General features: G+C 42.9%; 1 protein-coding gene across 5 annotated transcripts in view; it reads right to left on the bottom strand.

Moving 5' to 3' along the window:
- Nucleotides 1-16,287, bottom strand: part of TLK2 (tousled like kinase 2) — an 82,245-nt gene extending 65,958 nt beyond the window's left edge. For 4 of the 5 annotated variants that reach the window (XM_070395196.1, XM_070395199.1, XM_070395198.1 and 1 more), the window contains exons 1-2: nt 15,826-16,287; nt 14,002-14,087 (exon numbers count right to left, since the gene is read on the bottom strand). In XM_070395196.1, coding sequence (XP_070251297.1) covers nt 14,002-14,082 — 81 coding nt within the window. In that variant the 5' untranslated portion in view covers nt 14,083-14,087; nt 15,826-16,287. The remainder of the gene's footprint in view (nt 1-14,001; nt 14,088-15,825) is intronic. The other variant, XM_070395197.1, reaches the window with a different exon arrangement.
- Nucleotides 16,288-17,056: the final 769 nt, after the last annotated feature.

Genomic DNA, 17,056 nt, shown 5'->3' with positions numbered 1-17,056 from the left:
CGGCAGAGAGGGGGTCGGGGGGCCATGGTGGGAGGGGCCGGGCAGGGCCGTGGACGATGGACCAAGACCCACCCCTGTGCCCACCACAGCCTCACCAGCCCACAGTTCCTTTCAAGGTGCACGAATTCATGCACTGGGCCCCTAGTAATAATAATGTTAAAACATAATAAAAATTAAAAATAGACAACAGTCAAGTTTCTTATTTTTAAAAAAGTATGGTTTCCAAACACAAAGTAAAACATGCTTTTAATTTACTCAAAATGCACTTTTGAAGGGCTTAAACAAATATTTCAGTTACAAGCCTAAAGAAAATTTTGTGGATAATTTATAAACTCATGAAAACTGAGGTTAAGAGACAAATGTTCACAATCAGCCTTTAGCACATGAATTAAACTCGTATAAACTAAGAAAAACTTGTAGAAGTAGGGGCCAAAGGTTAATCTTTCACTCCTATAAAAGTTTAAATGTCAACATTTATTGAGTTTCTAAAGTCTCCATTTCCTCTTTGGACTAAATAGGCATTTTAAAAGGGATTGAGAACAGTGGACAAAAGTTGAACTTGATTAAGTACAAAGGAGCACAGCTGACAAGAGTCAAACTACCTGAGAAAGTAAAGATACTCCATTAAGGTCTAAACCAGCGGTTCTCAACCTGTGGGTCTCGACCCCTTTGAGGGTCAAATGACCCTTTCATAGGGGTCGCCTAAGACAATTGGAAAACACATACATAATTACATATTGTTTTTGTGATTAATCACTATGCTTTAATTATGTTCAATTTGTAACAATGAAAATACATCCTGCACATCAGATATTTACATTACGATTCATAACAGTAGCAAAATTACAGTTATGAAGTAGCAACGAAAATAATTTTATGGTTGGGGGTCACCACAAGATGAGGAACTGTATTAAAGGGTCACGGCATTAGGAAGGTTGAGAATCACTGGTCTAGACCTAATGGAAAATTAAAACTAAGGGTCTCAATAAACTTTTTAGTCATTACTAGCATCACTTTTTCACAGTATAGTAAAGTCAAATCAGCAATTAGAACAGTCTGACTCCCAGACACACACCACACTGTCTAGTTGATCATAGTGTTCCCAGCAGTGAAATAGATGGACCATCCACTCAATTCTTACTTGATCTGTACATAGTTCTAGGTCAAGTGAACAAAAGCCTAATTTGCATCCTTAAAAAGAAAGAGCTGCGACCCCTTAATCAATCCTAATATCTGAGTAAGTTGACAGACCCAGAAACCTTTGAATGACTGGTCTCATTGAGGAAAGATTCCACTACAATGCCAAAAATACAGTTAGTCTTTCTCCCAGCCTTCCTTCAAAAGGACTATGGCCTTTTATCAGAGTGATTGTGCAATGGGGAAAATAAAATAAAGACTTTTCAAGAATTACTAGATACTGGTTCTGAATTGACACTAATTCCAGAAGACCCAAAAACATCACTGTGGTCCACCAGTCAGAAGACTATCCTCTCAAGAATATGCTTTGCCGAAACCGGTTTGGCTCAGCGGATAGAGCGTCGGCCTGTGGACTGAAAGGTCCCGGGTTCGATTCCGGTCAAGGGCATGTACCTGGGTTGCAGGCACATCCCCAGTGGGAGATGTGCAGGAGGCAGCTGATCGATGTCTCTCTCATCGATGTTTCTAACTCTCTATCTCTCTCCCTTCCTCTCTGTAAAAATCAATAAAATATATTTAAAAAAAAAAAAAAAAAAAAAAAAAGAATATGCTTAACTAACATTAATGTTTTTTAGTAATATTTTAATGACGCCAAATCTTAATCATGTGATTTAATAACATCCATTTCCAGACAACAAGCAAGCCCAACCATTAGAACAAGAAATCCTTTACCTGTCTTTTCTCCTGAAAACCTGCCTATGGAAGACTATGTAATTCACTCAATATCTGGTGCGTATAATAAAGAAGACAGACAATAACATGCTGGCAAGGACAGGAAGAAGTTTAACCTTCATGTACTGCTGGTGGAGATGTAAAAATGAAGCAGCTGCTTTGGAAAACATTCTTGACAGTTCTTCAAATGGTTACACTAATAATTTAGAATGTACATATGCAGATCCTTAATTTTATATTAGGTCCAGGCTTTAATAGATTTATCTTTGGGGGGGAGGGTTTAATTCTCACCCAAGGTTATTTTCCCATTGATTTTTAGAGGGGGGGAGGGGAGAGAGAGAGAAAGAAGCATCGATGTGAGAGGCACATGGATTGGATGCCTCCTGCACATGCCTCAACCAGGGCTGGGGATCAAGCCTGCAACTGAGGTATATGCCCTTGACCAGAATCCAACTCCAGATCCTTCAGTCCAAGGGCTGATGTTCCATCCACTGAGCCAAACTGGCTAGGGCTATTTTTTTTTTTTAATTCTCAGATGAAGGAACAGAGAGAGAAACATGGATCAGCTGCCCTCCACACTTGCCCCAACCAAGGATTGAACCCGTAACCCAGGTATGTGCCCTGACCAGGAACTGAACTGGCAAGCCTTCAGTGCACAGGATGACACTTAACCAACTGAGCCACTCCAGGGGGCTATAGAATATCTCTTAACTAAGACCCATTAATTCCACTCCTCGGAATATATCCAAGAAAAAAAACACATATGTGCACACAAAGACATGTACATGAATGTCCACAGCACCATTATTTATAATAGCCAAAAAAAATGGAAACCCAAATGTTCACCCACTGAAAACTAGATAAACAAAATATCAATACAGTAAAATATTATTTCGCAATGAAAAGAAATGAAGTTCGGACACATACTATAACATGAACAAACCTTGATAACATAATGCTAAGTGAAAGAAGCCAATCACAAAGACTGCATATTATATGATTCCATTTATATGAAATGTTCAGAATAGGCAAATCTATAGACAAAAAGTAGATTATGTAATGGTTGCCTAGAGCTGAGAAAGATAGGAGTTTTGAGGGTGACATCTATGTGATAAGGATTTCTTCTTGGTGTGATGAAAATGTTTTAAAATTTATTGTAATGGCTGTACAATTCAGCATATATACTAAGCCACTGAATTTTACACTTTGAGTGAACTATATGGTGTGTGAATTACATCTCAATAAAGCTGTTAAACAAAAGACCCAGCACAACATTTTAAAAAAGATTTTCTTTATTGGTTTTTAGAGAGAGAGGAAGGGACAGGGAGAAACATTGATGTGAGAGAGTTAAACACTGACTGCCCCCTGCACACCCTCCACTGGGAATCAAACCCAAAACCCAGGCATATGCCCGCCCTGACCGGGAATGGAGCCAGCAACCTTCCAGTACATGGGACAATGCCCAACCAACTGAGCCACACAGGCTTGGGCTCCAGTACAATTTTGATGAACACAGGAAGTACTTACAACCATGGGACTGTACCACTATTGTGGTGAATACAGAAGAGCATTACACATAATTCTGGGACCATTGATGGAAAGGATTTAGGTTACTGGTTTCTCCCCGTAATTTTCAAATCCTTTGTCTCATTTAATATTTCTTAAAATGAGTGACAAAACACTGTTCTGCAAATGTATTTACAGGGTGATTGCTTATAGGCCAGTGATTCAAAGTAGGTCTACATATAGCAACATCTATATGGCAGATCTTAAAACCATCTGCTGAATGAAAAATAAACAAGTTGCAGAACAATAATAATATGATTCAATTTTTGTAGTTTGTAAAAATCACATGCAAAAATCAGTACTATATGTTTTCTAATGGAAAACTATGTATGCAATTCAATAAGTATTTTAAAAATCTAGCCCTGGCTGGGTAGCTCAGTTGGTTAAAGTGTCAGTCCAAGATTGGGGGTTTGATTCCCAGTCTGGGAACATACAAGAATCAACCAATGCATAAATAAGTGGAACAGCAAATTGATGTGTCTGTCTCTCTCTCTCTCTCTCTCTCTCTCTCTCATCAATTAAAAAAAAACTTTAAAAAATCTAGATAGATACATATCAAATTTCTAAGAGCTATTACAGTTCTCAGTATTATAGAAGTATGCATGCATTCCTTATATAACTGAAAAGTAATCATTAAAAAACTAATTCTAAGGAAAAGAAGTATGACTTCAATATACATAGAAGCAACAGTCATATGGATGAACTACTAAATGTTTCACTATAAAGCTTACAATTTAGCCTTTAACTTCTCTCCTTATGCTAAAAAAAAAAAACTATCCTTTTATAGATTAAAAACTACAAATTCAACATTTACAGATGGAAAAGATATGCTCTGTACATATCCTAGGGCACATTCATAGTAAAGAAAACACAGAAGAAATGGTTGTAAGAATAAGAAAAATATAAAGATTGACATAATCCAGATTTAAAATATCCAAAAAGTACATAACCCTGAAGAAAATTTGAGGACAATAAATTTAGTTCCTGGCTTTTAGTTTTGAAGGGATCATCAATCAATCTGTGAGAAATAAACCCACTGCCACAACCTATAGGAAACAGTATAACAAAATTCCAATATATTGCAGAGCCCAATATATTGGTGTAACAGTAAGAGACAGGAGTCTAAATCCCACTTCTGTCACTTACTGACTGTGGCACAACCTATAGCAAGTCAACTGCTCTCCCTGAGCCTCAGTTTACTAATCTATAAACAACCAGGAAGACTTCACTAATGCTCTTTATGCCCCCTGAAGGGCTAGAATTTAAGACAGTATTTTAAGTTTATATAATCAGTGACTCTACATTCTACACACCAACTTAGCTGTTTTTAATAAAGGTGTGCTCACAAATAAATAAATGTTCTTTAATCCTTTGTACTTCAATGTGCTCATCCACAAAATGGAAATACAAGGTGACTTCTATTACAAAAAAACTATAAGAAATATTCTCTTCTGTTCTTGGGAATGTTTTTATATTTATACTGTTTGGTGCTATTATAAATGGTATTGCTTTATTTTCATTCATTCATTCATTCATTCATTCATTTAGAGAGTAGGAGAGAGGGGAGGAAACACAGAGAAACAAACACTGATTGATTGCCTCCTGCACACACTCTGACCAGGGCTGGGGATTGAGCCTGCAACCAAGGTACATGCCCTTGACTGGAATCAAACCCGGGACCCTTTAGTCCCAACGTGTCATCCACTGAGCAAAACCAGCTATGGCTACTATTGCTTTAAAAATGTCAATTGCCAACAGTAATTGCTAGTGTACAGAAATACAACTGTTTTTCAAAAACTAATCTTATACCCTAAAACTAAACTTAGACCCTAGTACCTTTTTTATAGTTTACTTTGAACTTTCTATATGCACAATCATGTCATCTATAAGACATATAAAAAAATAAAATAAAATAAACATATTTTTACTTTTCCTTTCCAATCCATAAGCTTATTCCTTTTACCTGTCCTAATGCACTGGGCATGGCATATAAATACACACACTAGAGGCCCGGTGCATGAAATTCATGCGGGGGGGGGGGGGGTTGGGGGGGACCTGAGTCCCTCAGCCCGGCCTGCACCCTCTCCAATCTGGGACCCTTTGGGGGATGTCCGACTGCCAATTTATGCTAACTGCCTCTGCCTGCCAGCCTGATCGCGCCTAACTTGACCCGCTGCCGGCCTGATTGCCCCTACCCTGTCCCCCTGCTGGCCTTATTACCCCTACCTTGCCCCCCTGCTGGCCTGATCAACCCTAACTTGCTCCCCTGACAACCTGATCGCTCCTACTTTGCCCCCCTGCCGGCATGATCGACCCTAACTTGCTCTCCTGAAGGCCAGATCACCCCTAACCGCCTCTGCCTCAGCCCCGGCCTAAGCCGCAGTCTGGCCTCCCTCTGCAGGAGGCGACCTGGTGGATCAGGGAAAGGCACTGTCTCCATTACCCCACTGCTGCTGCCACTGCCAGCCTGAGCCTGAGCCCTTCGCAGCCACGCCTTGGCCCTTTGCAGCTGCTGCAGCTTTGTCCGGAAGACATCCATCCTAATTAGCATATTATCCTCTTATTAGTATACTAGAGGCCCCATGCACGCCAGCACCGCCTTCGTTCCGGCCCAGGGCAGACTTTCCGCCTTCCCCCGCTGCCCAGAGGCCCGAAGCGGCTGGGGCGGTGCGGAACACCTGCACTGTTGCAGAACGCCTGTGTCATCGCCATCTTTGTTGGGTTAATTTGCATACTCACTCCTGATTGGTTGGTGGGCGTTGCGAAGGTGTGGTCAATTTGCATCTTTCTCTTTTATTAGTGTAGAGATTAGTATACTATTATATATAATATAATAGTATATATTATATGTATATATTGATTTCAGAGAAGGGAGAGGGAGAGATAGAAACATCAATGATGAGAGAAAATCATTGATCAGCTGCCTCTTGCACGCTCCACACTGGGGATGGAGCCCATAACTCAGGCATGTGCCCTAACTGGGAATTGAACCATGACCTCCTGGTTCATAGGTTGACGCTCAACCACTGAGCCACGCCAGTCTAATATATGTTATTGCATTAACTGTAAATGAACTGCCGAAACCGGTTTGGCTCAGTGGATAGAGCGTCGGCCTGCGGACTGAAAGGTCCCAGGTTCGATTCCAGTCAAAGGCATGTACCTGGGTTGTGGGCACATCCCCAGTAGGAGATGTGCAGGAGGCAGCTGATCGATGTTTCTCTCTCATCGATGTTTCTAACTCTCTATCTCTCTCCCTTCCTCTCTGTAAAAAAATCAATAAAATATATAAAAAAATAAAAAATAAAAAAAATAAAATAAATGTAAATGAACTAAATCTTCCATTTAAAAGACCAGTTTTGAGAGTGGATTGAAACAAAAAGCTGGAATGAACTATCTAGATATATAAAAGGCTAAGCAACCGTCCAACTGGTAGCTATGATGCGCAATGACCACCAGGGGGAAAACGCTCTGACTGGTAGCTATGACGTGCACTGACCACCAGGGGGCAGACACTCAATGCAGGAGCTGCCGAGCTGCAGTGACTTGACAGCAGCAGTTCTTGGATGACACACCCTGGAACCAGAGAGGAGGGAGCCCAATTCTGGGGTGCATCACCCGAGAACTGCTCTCTCATACTCCGGGACCCCTCAGGGGATGCTGGAGAGCCAGTTTCGGCCCGATCCCTGCAGGTCAGGCTGAGGGACTGCACCTGCTGGAGGGACCTCGCTCACTCCGCAGATGCCCTTCAAGCCACTACACAGCCCCAGGTGCGGCAGGCAAGGGAGGGACTGAGGGAGGTTGGCTCCAGAGCGTGTCCAGCCCTGTCTCGCACAGTCCCGCTCCACCAGCCACCTTCTAATTAATTTCCTTTCAATGTGCATGAGTCCATGCACCAGGGCATTAGTGCCCATATAAGTGACAATGAACACTATCATCTTCCCCCTCAGTACTCTTTTCCAATTCAACAAAGGTTTATTCAATATATACAATGTGCTGAGCATTTGAATAATCAGAGATAAAGATATCCATGTTCTCAAGGAGACTAATGGGAAATAAAAGATGTCTTATAATAAAAGTTACCAAGCATTAATAAGATAACCCAACTAGATTGGTAGATATAACTTGAAAAGCTATAAAAAAGAGATAATCTGGATTATGCTTTGAGGAGTAAACTAAAAGTTCATCAGGCAAATAAAAAAGGAAAAGTAGAAGAGACAGTATAAGTCTGTTCATTAACATTACAGGTTAGAAGATTGGTCATGGTTTGAGGTAGTGGAGCACAGCTGTAGAGGAGTAGATAAGTGGCCATAAAGTTGAAAATTTAGGACAGGAATGGGGTGGTGAACAAAATACAATATATAGATGTATTATAAAATTATACACCTGAATTCTATAAGATTTTATTAACCAATAGCACCCCAATAAATTCCATAAAAAAGTAAAAAAAATAATAGACCTACTGGGGTTTTGATTTTTGCTGCTTTGAAATTAGATTAATTTGGTGGAGAATGGGCAACTTTATAATAATGAGACTGCTAAATCATGCATTTGGTGTATTCATCTTTTTATTTAATTTATTTCAATAACATGATGTAGTCTTTAGTAGAGTTCTTTCCTATCTTTTGCTGATTTATTCTTATATATTTGATGCTTTTAAAATGCTATGGCAATTGATAACATTTTAAAGATTTTATTTTCTACCTGTTAGCTACTCATATGTAGTAATACAATTGATTTTTGCTTATTGATCTTATATCTGGTGATCTTATTAGGGACACAAATAATTCCACTGGTTTGTGACTCTTTTGTATCATTTATGTTTATACTCATGTTTGTGAATACTCATTTTTTTTTCTTACTTTCCAATTCTTAAGTCTTTTATTTCTTTTTCTTGTCTTAGGGCATTAACTAGATCTTTCAACACAATGTTGAACAAATGTGATGATAAATGACCTATGGTTCATCACGGATCTTTAAGAAACGCTTTAAATATTTCACCATTGTGTATGTTTGCTTTGAATTAGGGGTCAACAAAATACACCTTGTGAGTCAAATCTAATTGCCATTTGTTTTTGTAAATAAATTTTGCTGGAACACACATACACACACACAATGAACCGGTTTGGTTCAGTGGATAGTGTTGGCCCAAGGACTGAAGGGCCTCAGGTTTGATTCCTGTCAAAGACACATACATGCCTTGTTCAGGGCGCATGCAGAAAGCACCCAATGCACGTCTCTCACATGGACGTTTCTCTCTGCCTCTCCCCCTCCCTTCCACTCTCTCTAAAAATCAATGGAAAGATATGCTCAAGTGAGGATTAACAAGAACAAAGAATTAGGATATAGAGTTTATCCAGTAAGCAATGGACACCTTTAAAGCCACAGAGTAAAACAATAATATTAATATTTTGTTAGAAAGAGAGCTAGTGGCGGTTTACGGAAAGATATATGGGGTAGAAGAGACCAGTCATGAATGAGGAAGGTTTGGATTAATGCAATAGCAGTGGGAGCTGACAAATGCTTCAGAAATTTTAGAGAAAGAAGCAGTATGAGTTGATACTTGACTATATGTGAAATGAGGGGAGAATTAAAGAAATACTGAAGTAAATGAAAGGGAGGAGATACAAAAGGCAAACAATAATTTTATCAACAGTTCCTAAAACTCACCAATAGAAATATTTTCGGCATTTATGCTTATTGAGCATTGTCTAACTATGCATTAAATGCAAAACACCCGTTTTTATTAATTTGAGAGAGGAAGGGAGGAGAAACAGAGAAACATCAACGTGAAAAACATCGATCAATTGCCTCCCAAACGTGCCTTGAATAGGGAGCAAATCCAAGTCCCTTCAGGACTTGGAATGACGTTCCAACCAACTGAGCCACACCACCAGGGCTACACACATATTTTTTAATTATTGACATTGATGAAACAGGTAACACTAGATATCCATAACTAACACCTTCTAAATGACAGGAAAGGTTATCAGTTAATTAACCATCTTTTCAGAAGTAAGAAATTTGATCATTTAAAGTAATCATGTATCAGGCTCACAAATTTATAAAAGATAGGAAAAGAGATCATTTTCTTTAAGAAGATATCCAAAATCTTCTATGTGGTACTACTTAAAAGTTTATGGCCTTGCTTTAGGCTCTATAAACTGGAAGTTCTCATTGTGTCAAAATGAAGTCCCACTTTACATAGCTTCTCAATTTGTTCTTCTTTTCAATACCATTCACATACTGCATAATCCTTTTTATTCAATACAACTGAAACCAATGACATCGGTCAAAAAAGTAGGTTACAGTGGAGAATCTTAAAAAAAAACATCTTAAACATTTTTTTGAACTTCATACATATAAATGTATATTCTGTTGCCAGTCTTTAGATGTAAGCCTTCTGAGCTGTAGACCCACTGACTACAGTTCTACACTATCTTACACAAAACACACCCATAATGCCTCATCTACAATTTCCAGTTTCGATTTCTTTAAAAGATACTTGCCAAGGATCTAAATGAAGAATTCTTCCAGATTAAAAAAAAATTATGCATTTTTATATATATCACCTTATATTTAGTCTTTCCAAGGTAGTTAACTTAATATTTTAGAATCAACAATTCTTTCATTTACAATTATATTTCATTGGTTTACATAATTTTGTATTAATTTATATAATTATAATACAAGCGCAAGTTGTCATAAGATGATCCTTGATAAGTCTATGATTCAACTTGTGGGAACAATGCAGTGGGTATCATATGTCTCATAAAAAGAGAATGAAGGTTTACTGACTGCTACAAAAGCTCTAAATTCACTTCTTATTGCTTTTATTGTACATGGAACAGTAGCTGGCACATAATAAGTACTATGTAAGTATTTGCTACTATGCTAGCATTAAAACTCAACTAGGTATAGATAACAGTGCATGCAAAGGTAAAATTCTACCTACGTTACAGTCTCCAGAATCAGAGACCATCTGTACTTAAATTGTTAAAAGGGAGTATTGCAATGGTCCTCACTGAAAACATATGAATACAGGGTATAATCAGTTTCACATTACTGAAAGTGGATTATCCAGTGTTTAAAAGAAGAGATCTTTAAAAAGACATAGGATAGCTCATCACATATCAGGTCAACAAGAAATAAAAAAGTAGGTTCATAACCGAATTTCACCTTATCACCTTAAAAATGTCAACTGGATGGGTACAGGTCCTCCCAGAAAGTGGCAGCTAGACTAGAGGAGGAAAGTCAGCTATAGCTTCTTGGTGTGCATTAAGCTACTTTCCTTTACCATAAACTCACTAATGACAGAAAATACCAATCACTTAAACAAAAACCACACAGTGTATCACAAAGTGCAAAACAAATGCTTTTGGTTTACCAGTTATTATAAATTACATATGCTAATAGAAAGAGAAACAATGTATACACTGCAATATGCAAGTAAGTTTTAAATTTGCAAATAAAAAACCTAAATATAAGTAGAGCAACTTAAATATAAGTAATAAACGTGGTGGCTTGGCCATTTCATTTTAGTGTAGGTTTTGTGATAGGTATCTAATCTGTGGATGTAAAAAACTTGAAGCAACATGACATAAGGTCTATAATAACCAGGAAGTTCAAAGACTGCAGCTACTTAAAACACTCCTGTCAACTAAAGAAGAATCCACAGTGGCACTGAATTTCTTCCTTCTATGGACATCAAAAAGTACTGAAAATGTTATGAATAGTTAGGAGAAACTCGAGACAGCCCATGAGGCTGCACCAGTCCCACTAGATGGCACTACCACAGAAAAGTCACCGTGTTCTCCCATTTGGAACAAGGGCTGAAAACTCTCTTGATCGTTGCAAAACTGAAAGCTGTCATCAACAGTGACATCCTTACTGGAAAATCATGACCCATAATGAGGAATTCAAAGCTAGGAGGAGGAGTTTTTTCCAAAAGCACCTTTTCCCCTAGTACCATGGCCTCCTCCCGACTCTTATTTCAAATCAGTGATCTGAGAGATACAACATCTTGTAGGCAAAAGAAGTTGTACAAAATGGAGATTTTCTTTTCCTCTTCCCAACTCTGCAAACTACAAAATAATTTACTTGGGTTTTTTTTTTTTTTCTTTCAAGTTTCATTGCTATGGGGAGAAAAACACTCTACCTCTAGTCTTTGAATAGCATTTATTATAATCAATATGCCTACCATAACTGGAAACAACAAAATAGCATACAATTAATACCATTAAAACACTTGGATATAAATGAACTTCTTTTTCTATATATTAAAGGTAGAGCTTCCTATTAAACATATCATCAGATTAAGTTTTCTGACAACTTAATTACATGATGTTAAGCTGGTCCTGGGGAGCAAAATTCAGTGTCACTCATTCTCATTACTTATGCTTTACCCCATCAAAAGGATACTTGGATATAGCTATTGTGAACCAAAAAACAAAGGAAAGAAAAGCATCCTGGCAACAAAGCCCAATGAGTTTAAACTACATACACTTTAAATAGAGACTTACTTTTAATCAGTACATGACCATTTGAACAGACAGATTTGGATATGAGCCTTCTACTGAATTCCGCAGTTAAAAGACACATCAAAGGTCATTTAGTAGATAATCAACTGAATCAGAGATCAATGTAATACTAAAATGTAGTGTCCCCTTCCAGTTGAATCTACTTCACTAGATCAGTGTTTACATTTATACATGTAACTTCAATGTACATCAACAGTCAGGAGTATAGGCCTACAAAGTGCCACAAAAGTCAGTTACTAAAGTGGCAAAAAAAAATAACCCCAAGAACTACAAAATGTGTGTTCCCATAGCACCAGGTCACAGCTCTCATATATCTCTAATCCTAGTATGATCTCTCTCCACAATGGAGGCTTGGAGACACTCCATTGTTGAGGTGTCATCCCTAACAACCTGTACAATGCCCAGTATGCAATAGGCACTAAATATCTGTTGAATGAACAAAAGCTATCAAGCTATTCCAGCTCACCAAAACTATGAGACCCATCAAAGCAGCCGTTTTTTTTTTCAACTAAACCTTGATAAGTAACTTCCTTTTTTATATTGATTCGAGAGAGGGAGGGAGAGGGAGAGAGAGAAAAAGAGAGAGCAAGGGAGAGAGGAACATCAATTGGCTGCCTCCTGCAGGCCCCCTATCGGGGATCAAGCCCCCAACCCAGGCATGTGTCCTGATAGAAATCGAACCAGCAACCTTTAGGTGCACAGGGCAATGCCCAACCAACTGAGCCACACGGGCCAGGGTGACAAAAAATTTACTTAAGAAGCTACTAACCAAAGTATGAGACCAATATCTAGGTCACCATCCTATCCTATATAATAAAACCCTAATATGCAAAGTGACCGAACGGCGGAACGACTAGCTACTATGACGCACACTGATCACCAGGGGGCAGACGCTCAACACAAGAGCTGCACCCTGGTGGTCAGTGCACTCCCACAGCTGGAGCACTGCTCAGCCAGAAGCCAGGCTCACGGCTGGTGAGCACAGTGGCCGTGGCAGGAACCTCTCCCACCTCCACGGCAGCACTAAGGAGCGGCGAGCCAAGAGGTAAGGAGCAAGCAGGCAGGTGGTTAGGAGTGAGGGGTCCCAGATTGCAAGAGGGATGTCTGACTGCCGATCAGGCCTAAACTGGCAGTCGGACACCCTCCGCGGGGTCCCAGATTGCGAGAGGGCACAGGCTGGGCTGAGGGACCTCCCCTCTACCCCGCACGAATTTCATGCATCAGGCCTCTAGTGAGAAATAAGATTTATTGAAAAGCACATAAAGAAATGTACCATATGAAGTCAAGGATCAAAAACTCACAAGTCCCAAGCCCAAGTAATGCAATAATTTTGGAATGGTGAAGCTTTTAAATAAAGCATCATAAATATATTTTACATATTGTAGTAAAACCATCCTATAAGAGCAGAGAGGTGAAACAGCAGGTACATAGGTTGCACGGAAAGCATTAACATTGTTTAACTTAACACCTGCCCATTAATGGCGGCTGGATCTTATTTTATACTCCCAGAATAAAAATAAAGAGTGAACAGGAAGGAAAAATAGGAGAGAGAAATCAGCCTGTGGATGCAAACAGGAGGAATCTGCTGAACTGCAGATTTGGAGAACTGACAGACTTAGCAGAGACAGATTTTTCAAAACTCTACCATATAACTATCCAAAAAGTCCAGTGTAATGAAGCTATGCCTATACCTTTTAATTAACAGTTTTATTCCGAGTGACTGAGGAGTTTTGAAAAAATATGGCACAGAATACACATCCATCCGGTTAGTACCCTTGCAATAAGACCATGGGAAACCTCCCCCATATCGTAGGGTTGAAAAATCAGCATACACTCCCATACAGAATACGTTCAAATACACTGCTGAACGGCTGGAATGACTGGTAGGATTGAAAAGTTCATTGGAACCCTGAGCCAAATCTTCTCCTCTACAATATAACAGTATGGTCCATCAAAATTGCCCTTAATTGGGTTTTGAATGTGTTTAAATTAGACTAAGCACAGTGTTCATTATCATCATTTTACTCACCTTACTAACACCAACTCCAGTAAACCTGGCCTCTAATAATTCCTGCCGTCGTGGGTCCAGGCTATGCAATTCTTCCATCATTTCTACTGAAAAAGAAAAAAGTAGGTTGTGAGACCATAAAGGCTAAAACATGAGGAGCCAATTTAGTTCACTGAATGGTCACACACAGATAAACCTCAAGTAAATATATCACATGTTATAAACTACACTGTGCTGTATCAAATAGTAACACAGAGTTATAATGCGGTTCAGAAATTCTCTTCTTAGGGCCACTTCTCTCATTCTGATTTTAACAGCAAAAAACCCTCAAACCCTTCGTATAATCTCCAAAAGTTGAGCAAGGACTACCTCAACAAAAAAGAAAAAAAAAAAGCCTTTTACCAACCTCTGAATTTAGCTAAGAACTTTCGAATATTGTTTTCCGAAACACACAGGAACTAGTTTTTAACTAAAAATATGAATCAGTAATAATTTCCTAATAATATATATAGCATGAATCAGAAGCTACAAATAAATTCAAATAACGCTATTATATAGCTCCTTTCTCTGAAGAGCTCACAGTAGCTCATAAAAAAAGGAACTATTTTAAAATTAATAGAGAACCCATGGTAAAACCATCAACCTGCATTCACTCAGGAAATTAGTTTAGCTCCATAACCATCCCTTTTCAAATCTTTTTCTGACCACTCCCTGGAGCAGTAGGTTTTTCTAGACATCTGCTTTTAGCACTCCTTCCAAGCAGGGAGGGGCAGGAGGACACCATTTTTAAACTCCTTCCAGGACCAATTAATGCACAGGCTACTTTCATCAAATATGTCCATCCTTTGCAAGAGGGCCATTCCTGCAGAACCCACCGGAAACCTCTCTGCGGAGAAGGAGCATAAAGCGTTACACAGAACCCCTCTGAACATATTATCGAACAGTTATTGGCACGACTGTCAGGATTTAAAAGTTCACTGAAAACATGAATTAAACATTCTCCCCTGCAATCTAGCAACTCCACAATCTCCAGTAACCCTGCCAGTCCTCCAGTTTCATTTCCCTTCCTGGATTGAGAGCCTGAGGCCAAGGGGAACGAGGGGATGACAAATTACAAAGTTTCACCCACATACACAGACAAGGGCAGGTCACCGAGGGACCAGGAAATTCTCGGAGGGGCAGGAAGGCCTCTTAAGCAGGAGAAGCAGTAAGAACGCGAAGAAGGAGTTTCCCCCGGGTGGCCTTCCTCGCGTGTCGCCCTGCCCTAACCGAGGCCGGAATGGCAGAGGTGGCAGCCTCCGTCACCCACAGGGTCTCCCCGGCACTCCCTGACCCTCCAGTCCCAGGCCTGGCCGGGAAAATGACACCCCGGCAGTTATTCCCTTTAATGTCAACTCATGGGAAGGAGAGACCCACTCCGTCTCGCTCCAGCGGGGCCTGGGACCGGGAGCCTCCCGGCAGCTCAGAGCCGGGAAGCAGGGCTGATGGGGCCTGGTCCCGGCGCCCCTCGCCGCCGCCGGCTCCAAACTTTCCCCAACTCCAGGCCCACCTGTCACGGAGGGAGGGCGGGCCAGCTCTCGGGGGCGCCCGGGAGGCTGCCGGGGCGCCCCCTCTGCCTGCCGGCCGCCGGACCCACCGCGGGGCCAGGACCGCCTGGGCCTCCCCCATCTTCCGCCCGGCGACCCGCAGCCCTCGGGGAGCCCCTCCCGCTTCAGCGCCGAGGAGCTGCGGCCCGGCACCGGCCCCCGGGTGGGCCCGGGCCGCAGCCTCCACAGCCGAGGGGTCCCCCGGACGGTTAGTGCCCCAGGCCCGGCGCCCTCCCCTGCCTGGGGCTCAGCCTCTCACCTGCCGCCGCCGCCGCCGCTCCACGCTCCTCCAGGGAGGGGCCCCGACCCGACCCGGCTGCAGATCGCTCTGCTCTCCCCCTGGGCAGGCCCGGGGCGGAGCCGGGGCCTCTCCTGAGCGCCGCAACCCCCGCCCGGGCAGCCGCCGCCGGCGCCGGGCTCCACGAGAGGGCGGGCGGGGGAGGGGGGCCGCGGAGGCCGCAGATCCCCGGGCTCGCGTACAGAGCCAGGCGCCCGACGCGGGCCCGGGCCCGGGCGGCAGCGGGGGTGGCGGGACCGGCCTCCCGGCGCCGGACAAAGGCCAAGGAAGGCGCAGGAGGGCCCAGGCCGGGCCGGGAGGTGGGGACCCGCTCGGCTGGGGGCCACTCGGGTGCGGCGCGGAGGGCGGGGGGGTGTCGGAACCGCTGGTACCCAAGACCCGCCTCCGGCCCCTTAATCCGGATCGGTTCGGTCCGGATTAGTAGTGATCGGTGTAAACACACTAGTGAAACCGCGTGTTTCCTCGCGAGATTTGCACGGCGGGGAAGCAGGGGGGGTCCTGGGGGGGTGGGTAAGGGGAAGAGCCGACAGTGGGGGAGGAGACGAGGAAGGTGGGGGGGGGTCCCCGTGCCCCGGCGCCCCGCCTCCTCCAATCAGCGGCCAGGCTGGCGGGCAGGGGTTAACCAGGGGACCCCGCGCGGGCGGAGAAGGCCGCCGCCTCGCCGGGCGGCTGAGGGCGGGCGGCGACACGAGGGGCGGTCGGGCCGCGGCCGGAGTCCCGGACCTCGGCTGCTGTGGTGTGGCCGGCCCCGCCCCAGCCCGGGCCAGGCGGTCGGGCCAGAGCTCGGGACCACGGATTGGCGCCAGCGGGGCCGGCACTTCCCGGATCCGCCTCGCCGAACGCGCACCCACCTACTCCCTGTCTCCAGGAGTTTGGATGAGAAGTGCCGTGGCTCCGCCCGGGATGGATTTTAGAGGAAGAACGCCGGCGCGCCCCGCCCGAACTTCCCCGGAGATGCCCACCCAGTTAGTGAGTTCGCTGTGCCCACCCGTTCGCTGGCTCCCACGCCCCACCACGCTCCGCAGCGACCGTCCAGGTCCAGAAATTCATTCGCCGCCCGGGAACGCGGACAGCACTTTCCCTCCACATACCTGGCTGGCAGGGTGCCTCCAGGGGCCAAAGGTGCCCTGGGATCAAGGCTGAGCCCCCACCCACCCAGCATGTTGTCCTCCAGAGGGGAGGGGGCAATGCC

Source organism: Myotis yumanensis, unplaced genomic scaffold (assembly GCF_028538775.1).
Source record: "Myotis yumanensis isolate MYYU_CA2020_CCGP unplaced genomic scaffold, mMyoYum1.0.hap1 SCAF_16, whole genome shotgun sequence".
Taxonomy (NCBI): Eukaryota; Metazoa; Chordata; class Mammalia; order Chiroptera; family Vespertilionidae; genus Myotis; species Myotis yumanensis.
The sequence above is the reverse complement of the archived record's forward strand: the minus strand, read 5'-3'. Positions and strand labels throughout refer to the sequence as shown.